The sequence below is a fragment of the Ranitomeya variabilis genome, chromosome 2, assembly GCF_051348905.1.
Source record: "Ranitomeya variabilis isolate aRanVar5 chromosome 2, aRanVar5.hap1, whole genome shotgun sequence".
Classification (NCBI taxonomy): Eukaryota; Metazoa; Chordata; class Amphibia; order Anura; family Dendrobatidae; genus Ranitomeya; species Ranitomeya variabilis.
In genome coordinates this window covers 126,068,948-126,086,944 of record NC_135233.1, presented here as the reverse complement: position 1 = coordinate 126,086,944, position 17,997 = coordinate 126,068,948, and the positions used below count along the sequence as shown (strand labels likewise).

General features: G+C 43.6%; 1 protein-coding gene across 1 annotated transcript in view; it reads right to left on the bottom strand.

Moving 5' to 3' along the window:
• The window catches only part of SOS1 (SOS Ras/Rac guanine nucleotide exchange factor 1), a 117,232-nt gene that overhangs the window by 58,169 nt on the left and 41,066 nt on the right, over window positions 1-17,997 (bottom strand). The window contains exon 2 of the mRNA XM_077282954.1: window positions 1,003-1,128. Within this exon, the coding sequence (XP_077139069.1) occupies window positions 1,003-1,128 (126 nt within the window). The remainder of the gene's footprint in view (window positions 1-1,002; window positions 1,129-17,997) is intronic.

Here is a 17,997-nt window from a genome sequence, read left to right as displayed (position 1 = left end):
CTTCCCAAGCCATCAAAAAAGATACTACTTTTTCATTGTTGGCAGCCATGTCATAACCTGTAGTCAGTCTAATCCAGGCATAAAGTCACACTGGGGCTCTTCCCGGAAACCACAGTATGACATCATCTACAAAATCACTGCTGGAAGCTCACAGACACCTCCACTTCACACACCTTCTATCCCGTATGTCCCCCCATATAGATGAAGGTATCATTTCTGTATGATATGAGAGCAGTGATAGATCAGTGAGTCAATACAATGCAGTTATAAACCTCCTGACTCACACTAACCATCTATTCTGTGACTGCTGTGTGCGGGATCTTCAGTGTACTGTAGTAGATCAGCTTCACATAACTCTCTCTGCCTCCTTCTTGTAAGAGGTGATGGGGAGAAACCTGTAACAAGTAGGAGGCAGGGAGACAGGAGCTGCATCACATAGGAATACACAAACTCTGCAATGCGAGGGAACAGCATTTATCACTGCTGCCATCAGATAAAATTGGGCAAGTTTAGTGTGAAGAGACTGGCCCCCTCTGCAAAAACAAAAAAGGTATGGGGAATGTAGTCTGTATCAGGGTAACCATGAAAGAACAGAAGAAAAAGTAACATGGCAAACAACCTCGAAACGGCACTTCATTCAAAGCAGGTATACCAAACTGCCTCTACATTATTCTCTAGTAGCAGCCAATCTTGCACTTTATAGGTAAACAAATTGCTGAAGTGCTTCTATAAAAGTATGCCCTAAATCCACATGACTACCTTCGCCCTGCAGACAATGCTATTTCCACGGAACAACAAATTTACGGCTTTTGAGAAATATGCAAAAAATCTGCTGTGCAAGCAGAAATGATAGAAGTTCCAAACATTTCTGCTGCAGAGAAACAAGGACCTTGATGGATTTTTGGCTCCCGAACACCGCAGTCACTGCAAAAAAAAGTAAAATGCAGTACTTTTAAGTGGCATCTTTATGAGCAGATCAATATATAAACTATTTCTGAGTACCTCAACATCCAGGACACTGCGGGGCTGTGCTTGGCAAAGCATGCTAAGCAGCTGCAGAATTAACTCTTCAACATACTGGAGAGCATCTTCCGCTGACGCTAGGTTTGGGTGGACCTGTACTTGGACCTGAAAGAAATAGAATGGAAGCAGATGTTAGTTTGTGGCTTTAATTTTGGGTCTTGCTTACACTTACCATTATGACAATACCATAATCCAGATCAGAATATTACATACGTACAACCTATAAACTCCAATTAATGCCATGTTAAAAGGGAATCTGCCACCAGGTTCTTGCAATGCAATCTGATGGCGGCATGATCTGGGGCAGAGAGCTCGATTCCAGCGATGTGTCACTTAGGTTACTGGGTGCAGTACTTGTGATATCACAGATTTCTCTGCTGCAGATCTAGCAGGTCTCTGAATGCTGACCTCTGTATGACCCAGCTTTCTGTGTACACTGTATATTGACAGTAAGCTGCTAATCAGTGTTGGGGGCATGGCTGGACCGGGAGGCACAAGACACCTAATCCTCTAGTGATATTCTTCTGCTAATAAAACACTAATTGTATTGAAACCACAAAACACAGCCTAGTAAGTGGCACATCGCTGGAATCAGGGTCTCAAACCCTACATTATGCTGCTTTCAGATTAGATAGGAACAGCCTGCTGACATGTTCCCTATAAACAAGACATATCGTGCGTGATGTTTGCTACATTCATATCAATCCATGGACAACCAGCACACCAACAGCAACCACTGTAATAATGTTAATAGTAAATATACTTTCAAAACGAGGGACGAAGAGTGAACCTCCAATTACACCGAAAAAATATAAGTGCTGGTATGTGCACAATATTTATTATTCCACTTAGTTTGTACAACAGATCTGGCTTCTAAATAGCAGAATAACCCGGCCGCATTCATATCTATGCACTATGAGACCGCGTCCTGCTTGATCTCCAAGGCTTTGTGGCGGCATTTGATTGGAAAATTTTCCCTATTAATTGTGCAAGAAAATTTTAGGGACTTTAGTTGCAGAAAACAAAAGAGCAAACACTATACCCGCCTTATGTGGCCCTCAACAACACGTAACTGGTCACACAATGGGGGGGAAGGGGGTCGGACTACTGAAATGATACCCTATCCCTAGTCACACATCATGGAAGGAGGTAAAGTGTACAGATTAATGGAACAGGCAAGCGGGCCACTAAAATTTTGAGTAAAGGCCTTTGATTCTTTTCTCCAAGGGGTGTAAAGACTGGGAATAACTTTATATTTTGGGAATAACCGTTTAAAGGGAATCTGTCAGCAGGTTTTTGCTACCTCATCTGAGAGCAGCATGATGTAGGCAAAGAGACCCTGAATCCAATGATGTATCACTTAGTTTACTGGGTGCAGCAGTTCTGATACAATCAGTTTTTATAATTAGCAATGCAGCAGAGCTCAGAAAGCTAATCCCGCCCATACCTACACCAGACTGTGTGCACATACACTGTGAGCTGCTAATCACAGTAGGGGGCGGAGTCGGATTAGGAAGCACATGCCAAGGAAATGATAATCACCAGGTGATTAAACCTTCAATTTAAGTAAACAACAGCACACAGCTTGACATGTGACACATCCCCGAATTCTGTGTTTTAACCTGGACCTCATGCTGTCCTCAGATTACAAAGCAAAAAAAAAAAAAAAAGTAGTGGACAGACAGAAGCAAACAGATTCTTTAAGATAAAAATGCCAAAGGAAGAAATAAAATTCAAAGCTTGAACTAAACCCAGAAGAATACTGAAAATCTGTAGCATGATTTTTTTGCATAGAAGTTTTTAAACCTCCACTTAATTGCGCTGTAGTGAAATGAAGTTCTGAGTTGAGGTTCCTCAGCTCCATGTCACCACAACCGTACAGTAATAGCATAAAAAGTAAGTAAAAATTCAGATGTAGCCATGCGGCTTTACATGACATATCAGGAGCTTGGTCACAGCCATCTTCTTACAGAAGGCCATACGACCAGCTACACTTCCAGGAATGCCATTTTGCCCTCTCATAGGTTTTGCTTCAGCAAACTAGGAGGAACATGCAGTGAAAGCAAATTTCGGCTACAATGGTCTTATCTTTAGAGGTTTGTGTTTTGCTGACAGCGGTTATATGACTCGTGGCCCAAAAAAAAAAAAAAAAAACCTTAAGAAAAAAACAAAAAAGTATAGTCACATTGTTTACCTTGCACATTGCTGATAATCTTTGGGACGTTCCCCCTTTCAGGAAGGTCAGATGTGACAGCATAGCGGATGGGATTTCTAGAAATCCCATGTCTACTGTGAGCCTGTGCGCACCTGCAGATCACCAGCGGAGACTGACATGCGTCGCGTCTATCAAATCTGCAGCATGTCAATTTCTCTTGCGGTTATGCATGTGGATTTTCCCCATAGACTTGCATTAATGAGGAAAATTCACATGTGTAAAAAAGTGTCCACTAATTTGCCTAATAGGTGCGGAAATCGTGCAGTCATAATGCAGCATCAAAACCGAAGCAGATCCTTTAAATAGGAAAGTACCCTTTAGGTCAGGTTCACGTTTAGTTTTTGTTGCAGAAAAATCTGCTGCAAATAACTTGAACGTTGTCAGGGAAAAAAATGCTCAAAAACTCGAGCATTTTACATGTGTTCTTTATTGCTTTTTTTTTTTAACCCATTCATTTTATGGTAAAAAAAAAACACAAAGTGAACCAGACAGCTGGATTTTGCTAAGTAACCTACAGACACTGTCAGGTTGGCGTTGTTACACCGATTAACCCCTTAATCCCATATGACGTACTATCCCGTCGAGGTGACCTGGGACTTAATTCCCCGTGACGGGATAGTACATCATATTCGATCGGCCGCGCTCACGTGGGGAGTGCGGCCGATCGCCGCCGGTGTCAGCTGATTATTACAGCTGACATCCGGCACTATGTGCCAGGAGTGGTCCGCTCCCATCACATTAACCCCCGGAACACTGCAATCAAACATGATCGCAGCGTTCCGGCGGCACAGAGAAGCATCGCACAGGGAGGGGGCTCCCTGTGTGCTTCCCTGTGACCCTCGGAGCAACGCGATGTGATCGCGTTGCTCTGAGGGTCTCCTAACTCCTCCTCCCTGCAGGCCCTGAATCCAAAATGGCCGCGGGGGGGGCCTTCCATGTCCTGCAGGGAGGTGGCTTTCAAGCGCCTGCTCAGACCAGGCACCGGGAAGCCTCCCTGCAGTGCCTGTCAGATGGCTGATCTGACACAGTGCACGGCAAAGTGTCAGATTAGCGATCTGTCACTATACAGTGATGTCCCCCCCTGGGGCAATGTAAAAAAAAAAAATCGTAATCGTTCTAACCCGAAGAATAGAACTGCTTTATCAATTTTACTAAACGTGGAACGGTATAAAGGGTTAGGGTTGGGGCTAAAGTTAGGGTTTGGATTACATTTACGGTTGGAATTAGAGTTAGGGGTGTGGTTGGGGTTAGGGGTGTGGTTGGGGTTAGGGGTGTGTTGGGGGTTAGAGGTAGGGGCATGTGCGGGTTAGGGGTGTGGTTAGGGTTGGGATTACGGTTAGAGTTTCAGTTAGAATTCGGGGGTTTCCACTGTTTAGGCACATCAGGGGCTCTCCAAACGCGACATGGCGTCCGACCTCTATTCCAGCCAATTCTGCGTTGAAAAGTAAAACAGTGTCCCTTCCCTTCCGAGCTCTCCAATGCACCCAAACAGGGGTTTACCCCAACATATGGGGTATCAGCATACTCAGGACAAATTGGACAACAACTTTTGGGTCCCAATTTCTCCTGTTACCCTTGGAAAAATACAAAACTGGGGGCTAAAAAATAATTTTTATTTTCACGGCTCGGCGTTATAAACTGTAGTTAAACACTTGGGGTTCACAGTTCTCACAACACATCTAGATAAGTTCCTTAGGGGGGTCTACTTTCCAAAATAGTGTCACTTGTGGGGGGTTTCAATGTTTAGGCACATCAGGGGCTCTCCAAACGCAACATGGTGTCCCATCTCAATTCCAGTCAATTTTGCATTGAAAAGTCAAACGGAGCTCCTTCCCTTCTGAGCTCTGCCATGCGCCCAAACAGTGGTTTACCCCCACATATGGGGTATTAGCGTACTCAGGACAAATTGCCCAACTACTTTTGGGGTCCAATTTCTCCTGTTACCCTTGGTAAAATAAAACAAATTGGATCTGACCGCACATAACCCTGACCTCAACCTAGAGATTGCGAGCCAGGCAAACCAGTCCAACATCAGTGTCTACCTCACAAATGTTGTTCTCGATGAAAAGGCAAAAATATCCAAAAGACAAAAATTCTGAAATCTTGAAGAAAGCCTTCGCAGAAGAATGGCAGTAGTTACAGCTGCAAAGGAGTGAGCAACTTCATATTAAATCGGTTATCCACTACTAGGACAACCCCTTCTTAAACTAAATGTCTGGCCCCTATAAAATAATAAAGCCTGTACTCACCTCCCGTGCCGGCTCCATCCCAGCGGTGTCAGCACTCGCAGTCTCTGGGCTGTGGAATGACACGTGAAGCCCGGCGTCCAATCAGCGCTGGCATCACTGTCTCCGCCTGCGGACAAACTGAACATGAAGAAGGGATGAGCTGCAGCCCTGGCTTTCCTCTTCATGTTCAGTTTATGTGAAGGTGGAGATTGGGCGTCAGTGTCACAACACCCCATCACAGCCCCGGGGAGAGAGTGCAGACACTGCGGGAACGGCGTCGGCACGGGAGGCGAGTATAGGCTTTATTATTTTATAGGGGCCCACATATTTAGTTTAAGAAGTGGTTGTCCTAGTAGTGGACTACCCCTTATGGATTTGAAATAGAACATCACAAACAAAAGATCATGAAGATTGAGCGCCCTTGCAGGCAGGGTCCTCCCTCCTCCTGTACCAGTCGTGACTTGTATTATTTAAGATTACTGTACTTTTTTATTTTATTATGTATACCCCTCACATGAAAAGCGCCATGGAATAAATGGCGCTATAAAAAAACAAAAAAAACATAATAATAATAATAATAATAATAATAATAATAATAATAATAATAATAATAATAATAATGATGATGATGAAGATGTAATTAATGTGAAGGCATAATACTTTTGTCGGTATAGTATATAATAGCTACAAAAAACAAAAATAAGACAAAAAAAAGGCAGGGAATAAATGACCAGTGTGATTTATAAGAGGTTTACAACACCAAAAAAAGGGAAAATGTAGGAATAAAATACCAAGTATTTGTCGCAGAGCACATTTCAATTACTTCCCTAATCTCTCAACATTACAGCACATGTAGTAGTGTTTTGTTTCTTAACACAAGTGCAACACAATTCTCAGTAATTCTGATCCACCAGATAAATTTCAAAGAAACAGGAAACAAAATGAAATTCTGGTAAAAGACAAATAACGTACATGTTAAATTTAAGGGGAGTCATGTCGGCACAAAAAGACTGTTCAAACTGAGCACAACACTGTAGGACAACCACCTGATTAAAAAATTAATATAAAAATAAATTGCAGCTTTAGTTTTTAAATCTTTTGCATATATCGTTCTTTATATAAAATATGCTAAGGGAGCATTTTGGAGCACCCTTGGCATGGCCGACCAGTTCATTGCACCTTCCCATTAATCTCCACCTTCTGTAACTGAAAGCTCTAGCCTAACAGGAGCCAGGAAGATGGAAAACAAGGAGCTGGGAAGATGCAGTGCTCTGCTTGGTTCGATGATGCCCAGGTTGCACCGAGTACCTCATATTTAACCCCTTCCCGACCCATGACGCCTATGTGGCGTCATGGAATGATCGCATCCCTGCAGATCGGGTGAAAGGGTTAACTCCTATTTTACCCGATCTGCAGGGAGAGGGGGAGTTGTACTTCAGCCTAGGGGGGGGTGGCTTTGCCCCCACGTGGCTACGTTCGCTCTGATTGGCTGTTGAAAGTGCAACAGCCAATCAGAGCAATTTGCAATATTTCACCTATGAAAATGGTGAAATATTGCAATCCAGCCATGGCCGATGCTGCAAATCATGTTCTGGCCCCCCCACCGCCCCCGATCTCCTCCCCAGTCCTCCGTTCTGTCCGGTACCCCCCTCCGTCCCCCTGTTCGCTCCCCCGTGCTCCTGTCCGCTCCCCCATGCTCCTGTCCGCTCCCCCCGTCCTCCGATCCCCCCCCTGTGCTCCGATCCACCCCCCCACCACCCCCTCATACTTACCGATCCTCCCGAAGTCGGTCCGTCTTCTCCCTGGGCGCCGCCATCTTCCAAGATGGCGGGCGCATGCTCAGTGCGCCCGACGAATCTGCCGGCTGGCAGCTTCGTTACAAGTACATTTTGATCGCTGTGGTAGGTTCTACCACAGCGATCAAAATAAAAAAATAATAAATAAACCCCCCCCTTTATCACCCCCATAGGTAGGGACAATAATAAAATAAAGAAAATATTTTTTTTTCTTTTTCCACTAGGGTTAGGGTTAGAACTAGGGTTAGAACTAGGGGTAGGGTTAGGGGTAGGGTTAGGGTTATGGGTAGGGTTAGGGTTAGGGTTATGGCATGTGCACACAGAGCGGATCGGCCGCGGATTCAATAGGAATCCGCAGGTGAAATCCGCACAAAAAAACACTGGAAATCTGCTGTAAATCCGCAGGCAAAACGCAGTGCCTTTTACCTGCAGATTTTTCAAAAATCGTGCGGAAAAATCTCACACGAATCCGCAACGTGGGCACATAGCCTTAGGGTTAGGGTTGGAATTAGAGTTAGGGTTGGAATTAGGGCTAGGGTTTGAAATAGGGTTAAGATTAGGCTTGTGGTTAGGGTTACGGATAGGGTTAGGGGTGTGTTGGGGTTACAGTTGTGGTTAGGGTTGGGATTAGGGTTACGGTTGGGATTAGGGTTAGGATTAGGGTTGGAATTAGGGTTACGGTTGTGTTGCGGTTAGGGTTGTGGTTAGGGGTGTGTTGGGGTTAGGGTTGTGATTAGGGTTATGGCTACAGTTGGGATTAGGATTAGGGCTGTGTTGGGGTTAGTGTTGAAGTTAGAATTGAGGGGTTTCCACTGTTTAGGCACATCAGGGGTCTCCAAACGCAACATGGCGCCACCATTGATTCCAGCCAATCTTGCGTTCAAAAAGTCAAATGGTGCTCCCGCCCTTCCAAGCCCCGACGTGCGCCCAAACAGTGGTTTACCCCCACATTTGGGGTACCAGCGTACTCAGGACAAACTGGGCAACAACTGTTGGGGTCCAATTTCTCCTGTTACCCTTGCAAAAATAAAAAATTACTTGCTAAAACATAATTTTTGAGGAAAGAACAATTATTTTTTATTTTCACGGCTCTGCGTTATAAACTTCTGTGAAGCACTTGGGGGTTGAAAGTGCTCACCACACATCTAGATAAGTTCCTTCGGGGGTCTAGTTTCCAAAATGGGGTCACTTGTGGGGTGTTTCTACTGTTTAGGCACATCAGGGGCTCTGCAAATGCAATGTGATGCCCGCAGACCATTCCATCAAAGTCTGCATTTCAAATGTCACTACTTCCCTTCCTAGCCCTGACGTGTGCCCAAACAGTGGTTTACCCCCACATATGGGGTATCAGCGTACTCAGGAGAAACTGGACAACAACTTTTGGGGTCCAATTTCTCCTGTTACTCTTGCAAAAATAAAAAATTCTGGGTTGAAAAAATATTTTTGAGGAAAGGAAACACATTTATTATTTTCACGGCTCTGCGTTATAAACTTCTGTGAAGCACTTGGGGGTTCAAAGTGCTCACCACACATCTAGATAAGTTCCCTTGGGGGTCTAGTTTCCAAAATGGAGTCACTTGTGGGGAGTTCCTACTGTTTAGGCACATCAGGGACTCTGCAAACGCAACCTGATGCCCGCAGAGCATTCCATCAAAGTCTGCATTTCAAAACGTCACTACTTCCCTTCCGAACCCCGACGTGTGCCAAAACAGTGGTTTACCCCCACATATGGGGTATCAGCGTACTCAGGAGAAACTGGACAACAACTTTTGGGGTCCAATTTCTCCTGTTACCCTTGGGAAAATAAATTGTGGGCTAAATCATTTTTGAGAAAAGAAAAATTATTTTTTATTTTCATGGCTCTGCGTTATAAACTTCTGTGAAGCACTTTGGGGGTTCAAAGTGCTCACCACACATCTAGATTAGTTCCTTGGGAGGTCTAGTTTCCAAAATGGGGTCACTTGTGCGGGAGCTCCAATGTTTAGGCACACAGGGGCTCTCCAAACGCGACATGGTGTCCGCTAACGATTGGAGCTAATTTTCCATTCAAAAAGCCAAATGGCGTGCCTTCCCTTCCGAGCCCTGCCGTGCGCCCAAACAGTGGTTTACCCCCACATATGGGGTATCATCGTACTCAGGACAAACTGGACAACAACATTTGGGGTCCAATTTCTCCTATTACCCTTGGGAAAATAAAAAATTCTGGGCTAAAAATCATTTTTGAGGAAAGAAAAATTATTTTTTTATTTTCACGGCTCTGCGTTATAAACTTCTGTGAAGCACCTGGGGGTTATAAGTGCTCACTATGCATCTAGATAAGTTCCTTGGGGGGTCTAGTTTCCAAAATGGGGTCACTTGTGCGGGAGCTCCAATGTTTAGGCACACAGGGGCTCTCCAAACGCGACATGGTGTCCGCTAACGATTGGAGCTAATTTTCCATTCAAAAAGCCAAATGGCGTGCCTTCCCTTCCGAGCCCTGCCGTGCGCCCAAACAGTGGTTTACCCCCACATATGGGGTATCATCGTACTCAGGACAAACTGGACAACAACATTTGGGGTCCAATTTCTCCTATTACCCTTGGGAAAATAAAAAATTCTGGGCTAAAAATCATTTTTGAGGAAAGAAAAATTATTTTTTTATTTTCACGGCTCTGCGTTATAAACTTCTGTGAAGCACCTGGGGGTTATAAGTGCTCACTATGCATCTAGATAAGTTCCTTGGGGGGTCTAGTTTCCAAAATGGGGTCACTTGTAGGGGAGCTCCAATGTTTAGGCACACAGGGGCTCTCCAAACGCGACATGGTGTCCGCTAACGATTGGAGCTAATTTTCCATTCAAAAAGTCAAATGGCACGCCTCCCCTTCCGAGCCTTGCCGTGCACCCAAACAGTGGTTTACCCCCACATATGAGGTATCGGCATACTCAGGAGAAATTGCCCAACAAATTTTAGGATCCATTTTATCCTGTTGCCCATGTGAAAATGAAAGAATTAAGGCTAAAAGAAATTGTGTGAAAAAAAAGTACTTTTTCATTTTTGCGGATCAATTTGTGAAGCACCTGGGGGTTTAAAGTGCTCACTATGCCTCTAGATCAGTTCCTTGGGGGGTCTAGTTTCCAAAATGGGGTCACTTGTGGAGGAGCTCCAATGTTTAGGCACACAGGGGCTTTCCAAACGCGACATGGTGTCCGCTAACGATGGAGATAATTTTTCATTCAAAAAGTCAAATGGCGCTCCTTCCCTTCCGAGCCTTACCATGTGCCCAAACAGTGGTTTACCCCCACATGTGAGGTATTGGTGTACTCAGGAGAAATTGCCCAACTAAATTTAGGATCCATTTTATCCTGTTGCCCATGTGAAAATGAAAAAATTGAGGCTAAAATAATTTTTTTGTGAAAAAAAAAGTACTTTTTCATTTTTACGGATCAATTTGTGAAGCACCTGGGGGTTTAAAGTGCTCACTATGCTTCTAGATAAGTTCCTTGGGGGGTCTAGTTTCCAAAATGTGGTCACTTGTGGGGGAGCTCCAATGTTTAGGCACACGGGGGCTCTCCAAACGCGACATGGTGTCCGCTAAAGATTGGAGCCAATTTTTCATTAAAAAAGTCAAATGGCGCTCCTTCCCTTCCGAGCCCTGCCGTGCGCCCAAACAGTGGTTTACCCCCACATATGAGGTATCAGCGTACTCAGGACAAATTGGACAACAACGTCCGTGGTCCAGTTTCTCCTTTTACCCTTGGGAAAATAAAAAATTGTTGCTAAAAGATAATTTTTGTGACTAAAAAGTTAAATGTTCATTTTTTACTTCCATGTTGCTTCTGCTGCTGTGAAACACCTGAAGGGTTAATAAACTTCTTGAATGTGGTTTTGAGCACCTTGAGGGGTGCAGTTTTTAGAATGGTGTCACTTTTGGGTATTTTCAGCCATATAGACCCCTCAAACTGACTTCAAATGTGAGGTGGTCCCTAAAAAAAATGGTTTTGTAAATTTTGTTGTAAAAATGAGAAATCACTGGTCAAATTTTAACCCTTATAACTTCCTAGCAAAAAAAAAATTTGTTTCCAAAATTGTGCTGATGTAAAGTAGACATGTGGGAAATGTTATTTATTAACTATTTTGTGTCACATAACTCTCTGGTTTAACAGAATAAAAATTCTAAATGTGAAATTTTCAAAATTTTTGCCAAATTTCCGTTTTTTTCACAAATAAACTCAGAAATTATCGACCTAAATTTACCACTAACATGAAGCCCAATATGTCACGAAAAAACAATCTCAGAATCGCTAGGATCCGTTGAAGCGTTCCTGAGTTATTACCTCATAAAGGGACACTGGTCAGAATTGCAAAAAAACGGCAAGGTCATTAAGGGGTTAAACAATGATTTTTGCAGAAAGCAGCAAAAGTCGATTTGGACACTAAAGATGTGATTTTCATGAGGGCTCTGTCCCTGATGAGGCTCTGTGCTAGGTCTGAACAGTCATTTTGTGCATACAGACTCCCTTTAAACACAAGATTTGATTTGGACACGGCACGTTCATAAATCTCATAAACTGGTCCGATCAATGTGTGGTCCAGCACACCAGACCGCGCACGGGCAGCACACCAGATCGCGCACGGGCAGAACACCAGACCGCGCACGGGCAGAACACCAGACCGCGCACGGGCAGAACACCAGACCGCGCACGGGCAGAACACCAGACCGCGCACGGGCAGAACACCAGACCGCGCACGGGCAGAACACCAGACCGCGCACGGGCAGAACACCAGACCGCGCACGGGCAGAACACCAGACCGCGCACGGGCAGCACACCAGTCAATGGGCGACAGGTAACAGTCAACAGTTTTCCCAATGAGACGGTGCCAGAAGTAGTCAGATAACTCCTGCACCCAACCACAAGCAGCATCCAGGCTCAGCCAAAAGTGAATTTGTGATTATGGGAACTATCATTGCAGCCATGTCCACAATATGCAGCAGTGACTGATCAAAAAAAAATAAAATAAATAAAATCACATTGTGACCTTAGACGTCACAGCTCACAGCCCGAATGCTCCAGCTCATAACCCAAAAGCTATTTTTCCACTATTTGACCCCAGTGAATCTGTCAAAAAAAATACATGTGTTATGGGTGAATTTTGATGGAGCTTTGAAAACAGCCTTTGATATGTTCAATAGGATGGAGGTGTCCCCGTAGTGGTGCCAGTCACGATTACTATTAGGACAATAGTTACGCAATAGTTACCGGGTTACGCAAGCATGATGTGAAGGACTGCACCCACAGAGCCAACGTGAGGGGCTAGAGCCGTCCCACTTCATTTTTCAGATCTCTCGTGACTTACCGTATATATGCCTCACAGGTCATTACAGAGTTAAGCAAGGAATTGTGGACTTCACACATTAATAAAGAATAACACCCTAAATTCTATTTCAGCAGGTACAAAAAGAAAAACAACTTAACCCTAATGAGGCTTGGCGAACCAACCGAACCCCACAAGAAAGGGCCGGCTGACTAGATGTAAATGTGTCATGGGAACAGCAATAGTGAGAGCGCTTTCCCACAGAAAACCCCGCACACATCAAATTCCTTCAGCGTTCCCATTGCCAAGTTCAGATCATCTTTCATTTGTTTTACTGCAAACGAAAACTGCAATATTCCCTCTTCCAAAGTAAAGCTCAGCGAGCCTCGAGTCCTGCAGGCACAGATTGTGGGAACAGGACTGCACTGTGCAAGCAAACATGACGGTGAGCACTGTTCTGTAAGGGAGCCAGAGCGACCGGCCACACGGTGGGAATGCATGTAATAAAGGAGGAGTGAGCAGGAGCAATAACATGCAATGTCAGGAGCCGCCGGCTGAGGGCCAGTCTGTGCGCTGCAGAAACGCCACCTGTCAATCACAGTGCAGCGTCTCAGCCGTTCAGTAATTGGCGCTCTGGCTCCCTTCGTGTGTGGGATGTGATAATGAGCCTGATGTCCCCAGATGCACACAGACACAATGGCGGGATCAGCTGCAGGATGTATGCAAGTCCGCTGCTGACTGGTGCTGGGAGTTACCGCTCTGAGCGAAGAAGAGCGACTACTTGAACTAAAAAAAAAAAAATAATAATAATAAATATACAGGTGCTTCTCACAAAATTAGAAAATCATCATTAATTTACGGTATTTCAGTTCTTCAATACAAAAAGTGAAACTCAGAGTCATTACAAACAGAGTGATCTATTTCAAGTGTTTATTGCTGTTAATGTTGATGATTATGGCTTACAGCCAATGAAAACTCAAAAGTCATTTTCTCAGTAAATTAGAAAAAAAAAAAAAACACCTGCAAAGGATTCTTAAGCATTTAAAAAGGTCCCTCAGTCTGTTTAAGTAGGCTCCACAATCATGGGGAAGACTGCTGACCTGACAGATGTCCAGAAGGCAGTCATTGACACTCTCCACGAGGAGGGTAAGCCACAAAAGGTCATTGCTAAAGAAGCTGGCAGTTCAGAGTGCTGCATCCAAGCATATTAATGGAAAGTTGTGTGGAAGGAAAAAGTGCACAAGCAACCGGGATAACCGCAGCCATGAACGGATTAAGAAAAGGTCATTCAAAAATTGGGGGGGGGGGGGGGGAGATTCACAGGGAGTGGACTGCTGCTGGAGTCATTACTTCAAGAGCCACCACACACAGACGTATCCAGGACATGGGCTACAAGAGTCCAAGTAAGTGACTTCAACGTGCTCGAAAAATATGTTCGAGTCCCCACAGCTGCATGTCTCGCAGCTGTTCGACAGCCGTGAGACATGTAGGAGAGGGGACTCAAACACATTTTGAGCATGCCAAAGTCACTTACTTGGCTAGCACTCATCACTGGTTTCTAGCAGTGGAAGAACCTATACTCATCTCATTTTTGAGAGACATTCCTATCACAAAGGACCACAAAAAGCAGACTTTTTAGTGTAAAAAGGGGAAGGAAAAAAAAAAAAACAATTTAAGAGGACTTTTAGCATACTAAACAGGCCACATCATGGAATATTCACTGCAGAACTGACTAAAGCATTGTTTGCTGTTTCTTTATACTTTTTCATCTCCATTGTATGTAAAGGCTCTATTTAAATTTTCCCCTTGTATGACATTGGCCAATCATAAGCAGGCATCACCACACAGGGGTCTTTAAAAAAAAAAAAAAAAATTCCCCCAAAGAAGACAAGAACAAGCTTTCTCTGTGTGGTATGGCAAGACATGTACGGACTCAGTTATGCTTTACTTTCCAGGTCACACAGATCTTACTGCATCTACTGTGATTACAAATGAGAGGTGGGGTGCTTGGATACAGCAGAGCTTTGAGTGATTACAAACACCTCTGCACCCACCACGTGCATTGTAGAATAATGTCCTGATATCTTTTACACTTCCAGATACATGTGACACGCTGCAGCCGTCATCTCACAGCACTGTCCGCTCTTCTCCCTTTACCCTTACACGGTCAGTGCTGTGAGATGAGAGCTGCACATCCATACATCACTCTGGATCTGTGCCAGCTATAAGGGCATTATTCTCCAATGCCTGGCATAAATACAGGTAGGGATTTATAGTAACACACAGCTGTGCTCTTCCCTGAGCAGGAAAAAAAAAGGAATTGGAGGAGATTTTTCCCCAAAGTGTGCAGCATACAAAGGCTACATTAATTTCCAATATTCCGAGAAATCTATAAAAGAAGTTATGCTTTTGCAGTGGTGCACTGTTACTTGGAAGGATACAGCACAGGCCATTTGCAGAAGGCACACACTGCCGAGGAGACATGAAGTAACCTTTTTCATTTAATGGAAAGAACATGTCTATAGATAGAAAGCTAAAATAAAACGCAGTAGTCACATAAGGACATCATCAAGAATTGAGAAAATGAATGATTAGAAATAGAAAGCTACGCATCCAATTCACCACTGCACTCAATCTTACAAGACAGACAGTTCAAGCATCCCAATGACGTTCCCCGGTACATGGCAATTACACAGAGTTACCTGGTGTATATTGTGCCATTTATTAGAAGCAATTCCTGTACCGAGATGCTGCAAATAATTGGAGGGACAGCCGGCAAAAATAATAAGAGTAACTCAAGGATTTGGGTTCCTTATTAACTATTGTTTGTTTGTTTTTTTAAGTCCAAAATTGTATGCTGATCAGCTTCATATATCATCTTTATAGGGACCAGAGTTCCATTATTCCGACAGAGCACCAAATGCCCTGCTCCTGTCTCACAGACTACAGTTACTCTATATACTAAGTAGCAAACCAGTCACTGAAACAGTTTTGGGAGCAATGTGTCCAATGCAAGGCAGCTTCTACCAAAGCAAATAAAATTAAAATCATGAAATGCATTAAAAGAGGGATAGCTGCTAATAACAAGAACATCGTCTTTCTACAAGTCATCAGGTCGGCCACACTTACAATTCTGTGTACCATTGTAAACTCCTGTGTATAAGAAGGACATCGCTAAACTAGAGCTGGAGCAAGGTAAATAGGGGAGAATTTATTCGCATGTTCAAATATATGAATGAACAGATTTTATTTTTATATACCAGTATATATTTTTTTTACAATTAGGCCTGCAACAATGAGGAAAGACTGTTTAATCATTGAAAACGCAGATTCTTTATGGTAAGAGCAGTGAGATTATGGGACTCTTTGCCACATGATGGAGCAATCAATAATTTACCAAAAAAGTGCAAGGACGGCCTGGATGCCTTTCTTGAAAAATATAAAATTACAAGTTATGGGTACTACATTCTGAAATGGGACTTTGACCCACAGAAATAGTCAAATTGCCATATGTGAAGTTGGGAAGTAATTTTTCTCCTAATAATTTGTATCTGCCTCATTGGATTTTGCCTTACTTTGGAACATGGTAGGTTATAGGATCTTTGAAGGACTGGTCTCTTCTTTCAACCTTATAACTATAAAACTGTGACTGGGTCAAAGTAGGGTCTGACCTTAAAGAGAACCTGTCAGCAGGAATTTGCCAAGTAAAGTACTGTACATGCATGGTCATATTTGCGCTTTGATACGAGTTAAAATTATACTTTTAGTAGTTTTTGTTTAATCGGTGTTTGAAGTTTTCATTTAATGACATCTTTGTGCATCGGGAAGGACTGTGAGCAGAGTCTTTTCTTGGAGCTCTGGTCCCCGATTCATCCTCCGTTGTGATCCGCCAGTGACCTGCCTCGGCCAGTGCCTGCACCGGTGGTGTCGCATGCGCAGTCACATCTGGTATCAAGTATACATGCTCTATCTGCACATGCGCAGAAGACGACATGGTCTTATAATGAATCATTATATAGGTTGAACTTGTTCTCTTTTCAATGAGAATACCGATTGGCGGTGTCCTGTGTGCAGCGCCGATGACTTCTTCTGCGAGCGCCTGCACTGATCCCCCGTACACAGCTGCCATTTTGTTGTAGACAGAATTATTTTTGCGGAGAACACTGCACTGTCTGCGCAAGTACAAGATTTAAAACAGGAGGCAGGGCACTGATGGATCAGTCACCTGTCATTCACACAGGAAGATGAATAAGGAACCATAGCACAAAGAAAAGACCATGCTCACAGTCCCACCATGATGCACAAAGAGACCATTAAATGAAAAACTTTCAAAAACACAGATCAACCCCTTAATGACTGCCATTACACATTAAAACTGCAGCCGTTAAAGGGCTTATTCCTTCCCACCATCCCCCAGCCCACCATGTAATTTTCCTGAAAAAAAAAAAAATGGCATGCGCACCGGTGCCTGCCGAAATCTGCCGAGTGGCAACAGCAGAGGTATTTTTCCTATTGGTTCATTTTGATCACTGTGATAGGGTCCATCACAGCGATCAAAAGTCAATAATTAGTATGTTCCCCCCATTTGGCATCTGCTTAGATTTATTTGCAGTTAGGATTAGGCTTGGGGTTTTTTCAAAAGTAAAATAAATAACTGACAACTAGTGTTGAGACTAAGTGCTCGTTACTGAGTTTGCACCGGGTGCTCAAGTATGCACCGAATATCATGGGTGCTCGAGAGATTCTCTAGTCTCTGTCCCGCATGTTTTTTGATGGTCTAACAGCTGGAAAACATGCAGGAATTGCCTGCCATACACTGGCAATCCCCGCATGTTTTTTTTTTTTTATGGTTAAAGGGGTTAACCCCTTCATAACCGTGGGATTTTTCGTTTTTCCGTGTTTGTTTTTCACTCCCCTCCTTCCCAGAGCCATAACTTATTTATTTTTCCGTCAATTTGGCCATGTGAGGGCTTATTTTTTGCGGGACAAGTTGTACTTTTGAACGACATCATTGGTTTTACCATGTCATGTACTAGAAAACGGGAAAAAAAGTGCAATCCCACACTTGTTTTTTGCTTGGCTTTTTTGCTAGGTTCACTAAATGCTAAAACTGACCTGCCATTATGATTCTCCAGGTCATTACGAGTTCATAGACACCTAACATGACTAGGTTATTTTTTACCTAAGTGGTGAAAAAAAATTCCAAACTTTGCTAAAAAAAAAAAAATTGGCCATTTTCCGATACTCGTAGCGTCTCCATTTTTCATGATCTGGTGCTGGGTAAGGGCTTATTTTTTGCGATCCGAGCTGGCGTTTTTAATGATACCATTTTGGTGCAGATATGTACTTTTGATCGCCCGTTATTGCATTTTAATGCAATGTCGCGACGACCAAAAAAACCTAATTCTGGCGTTTCGATTTTTTTCTCGTTACGCCGTTTAG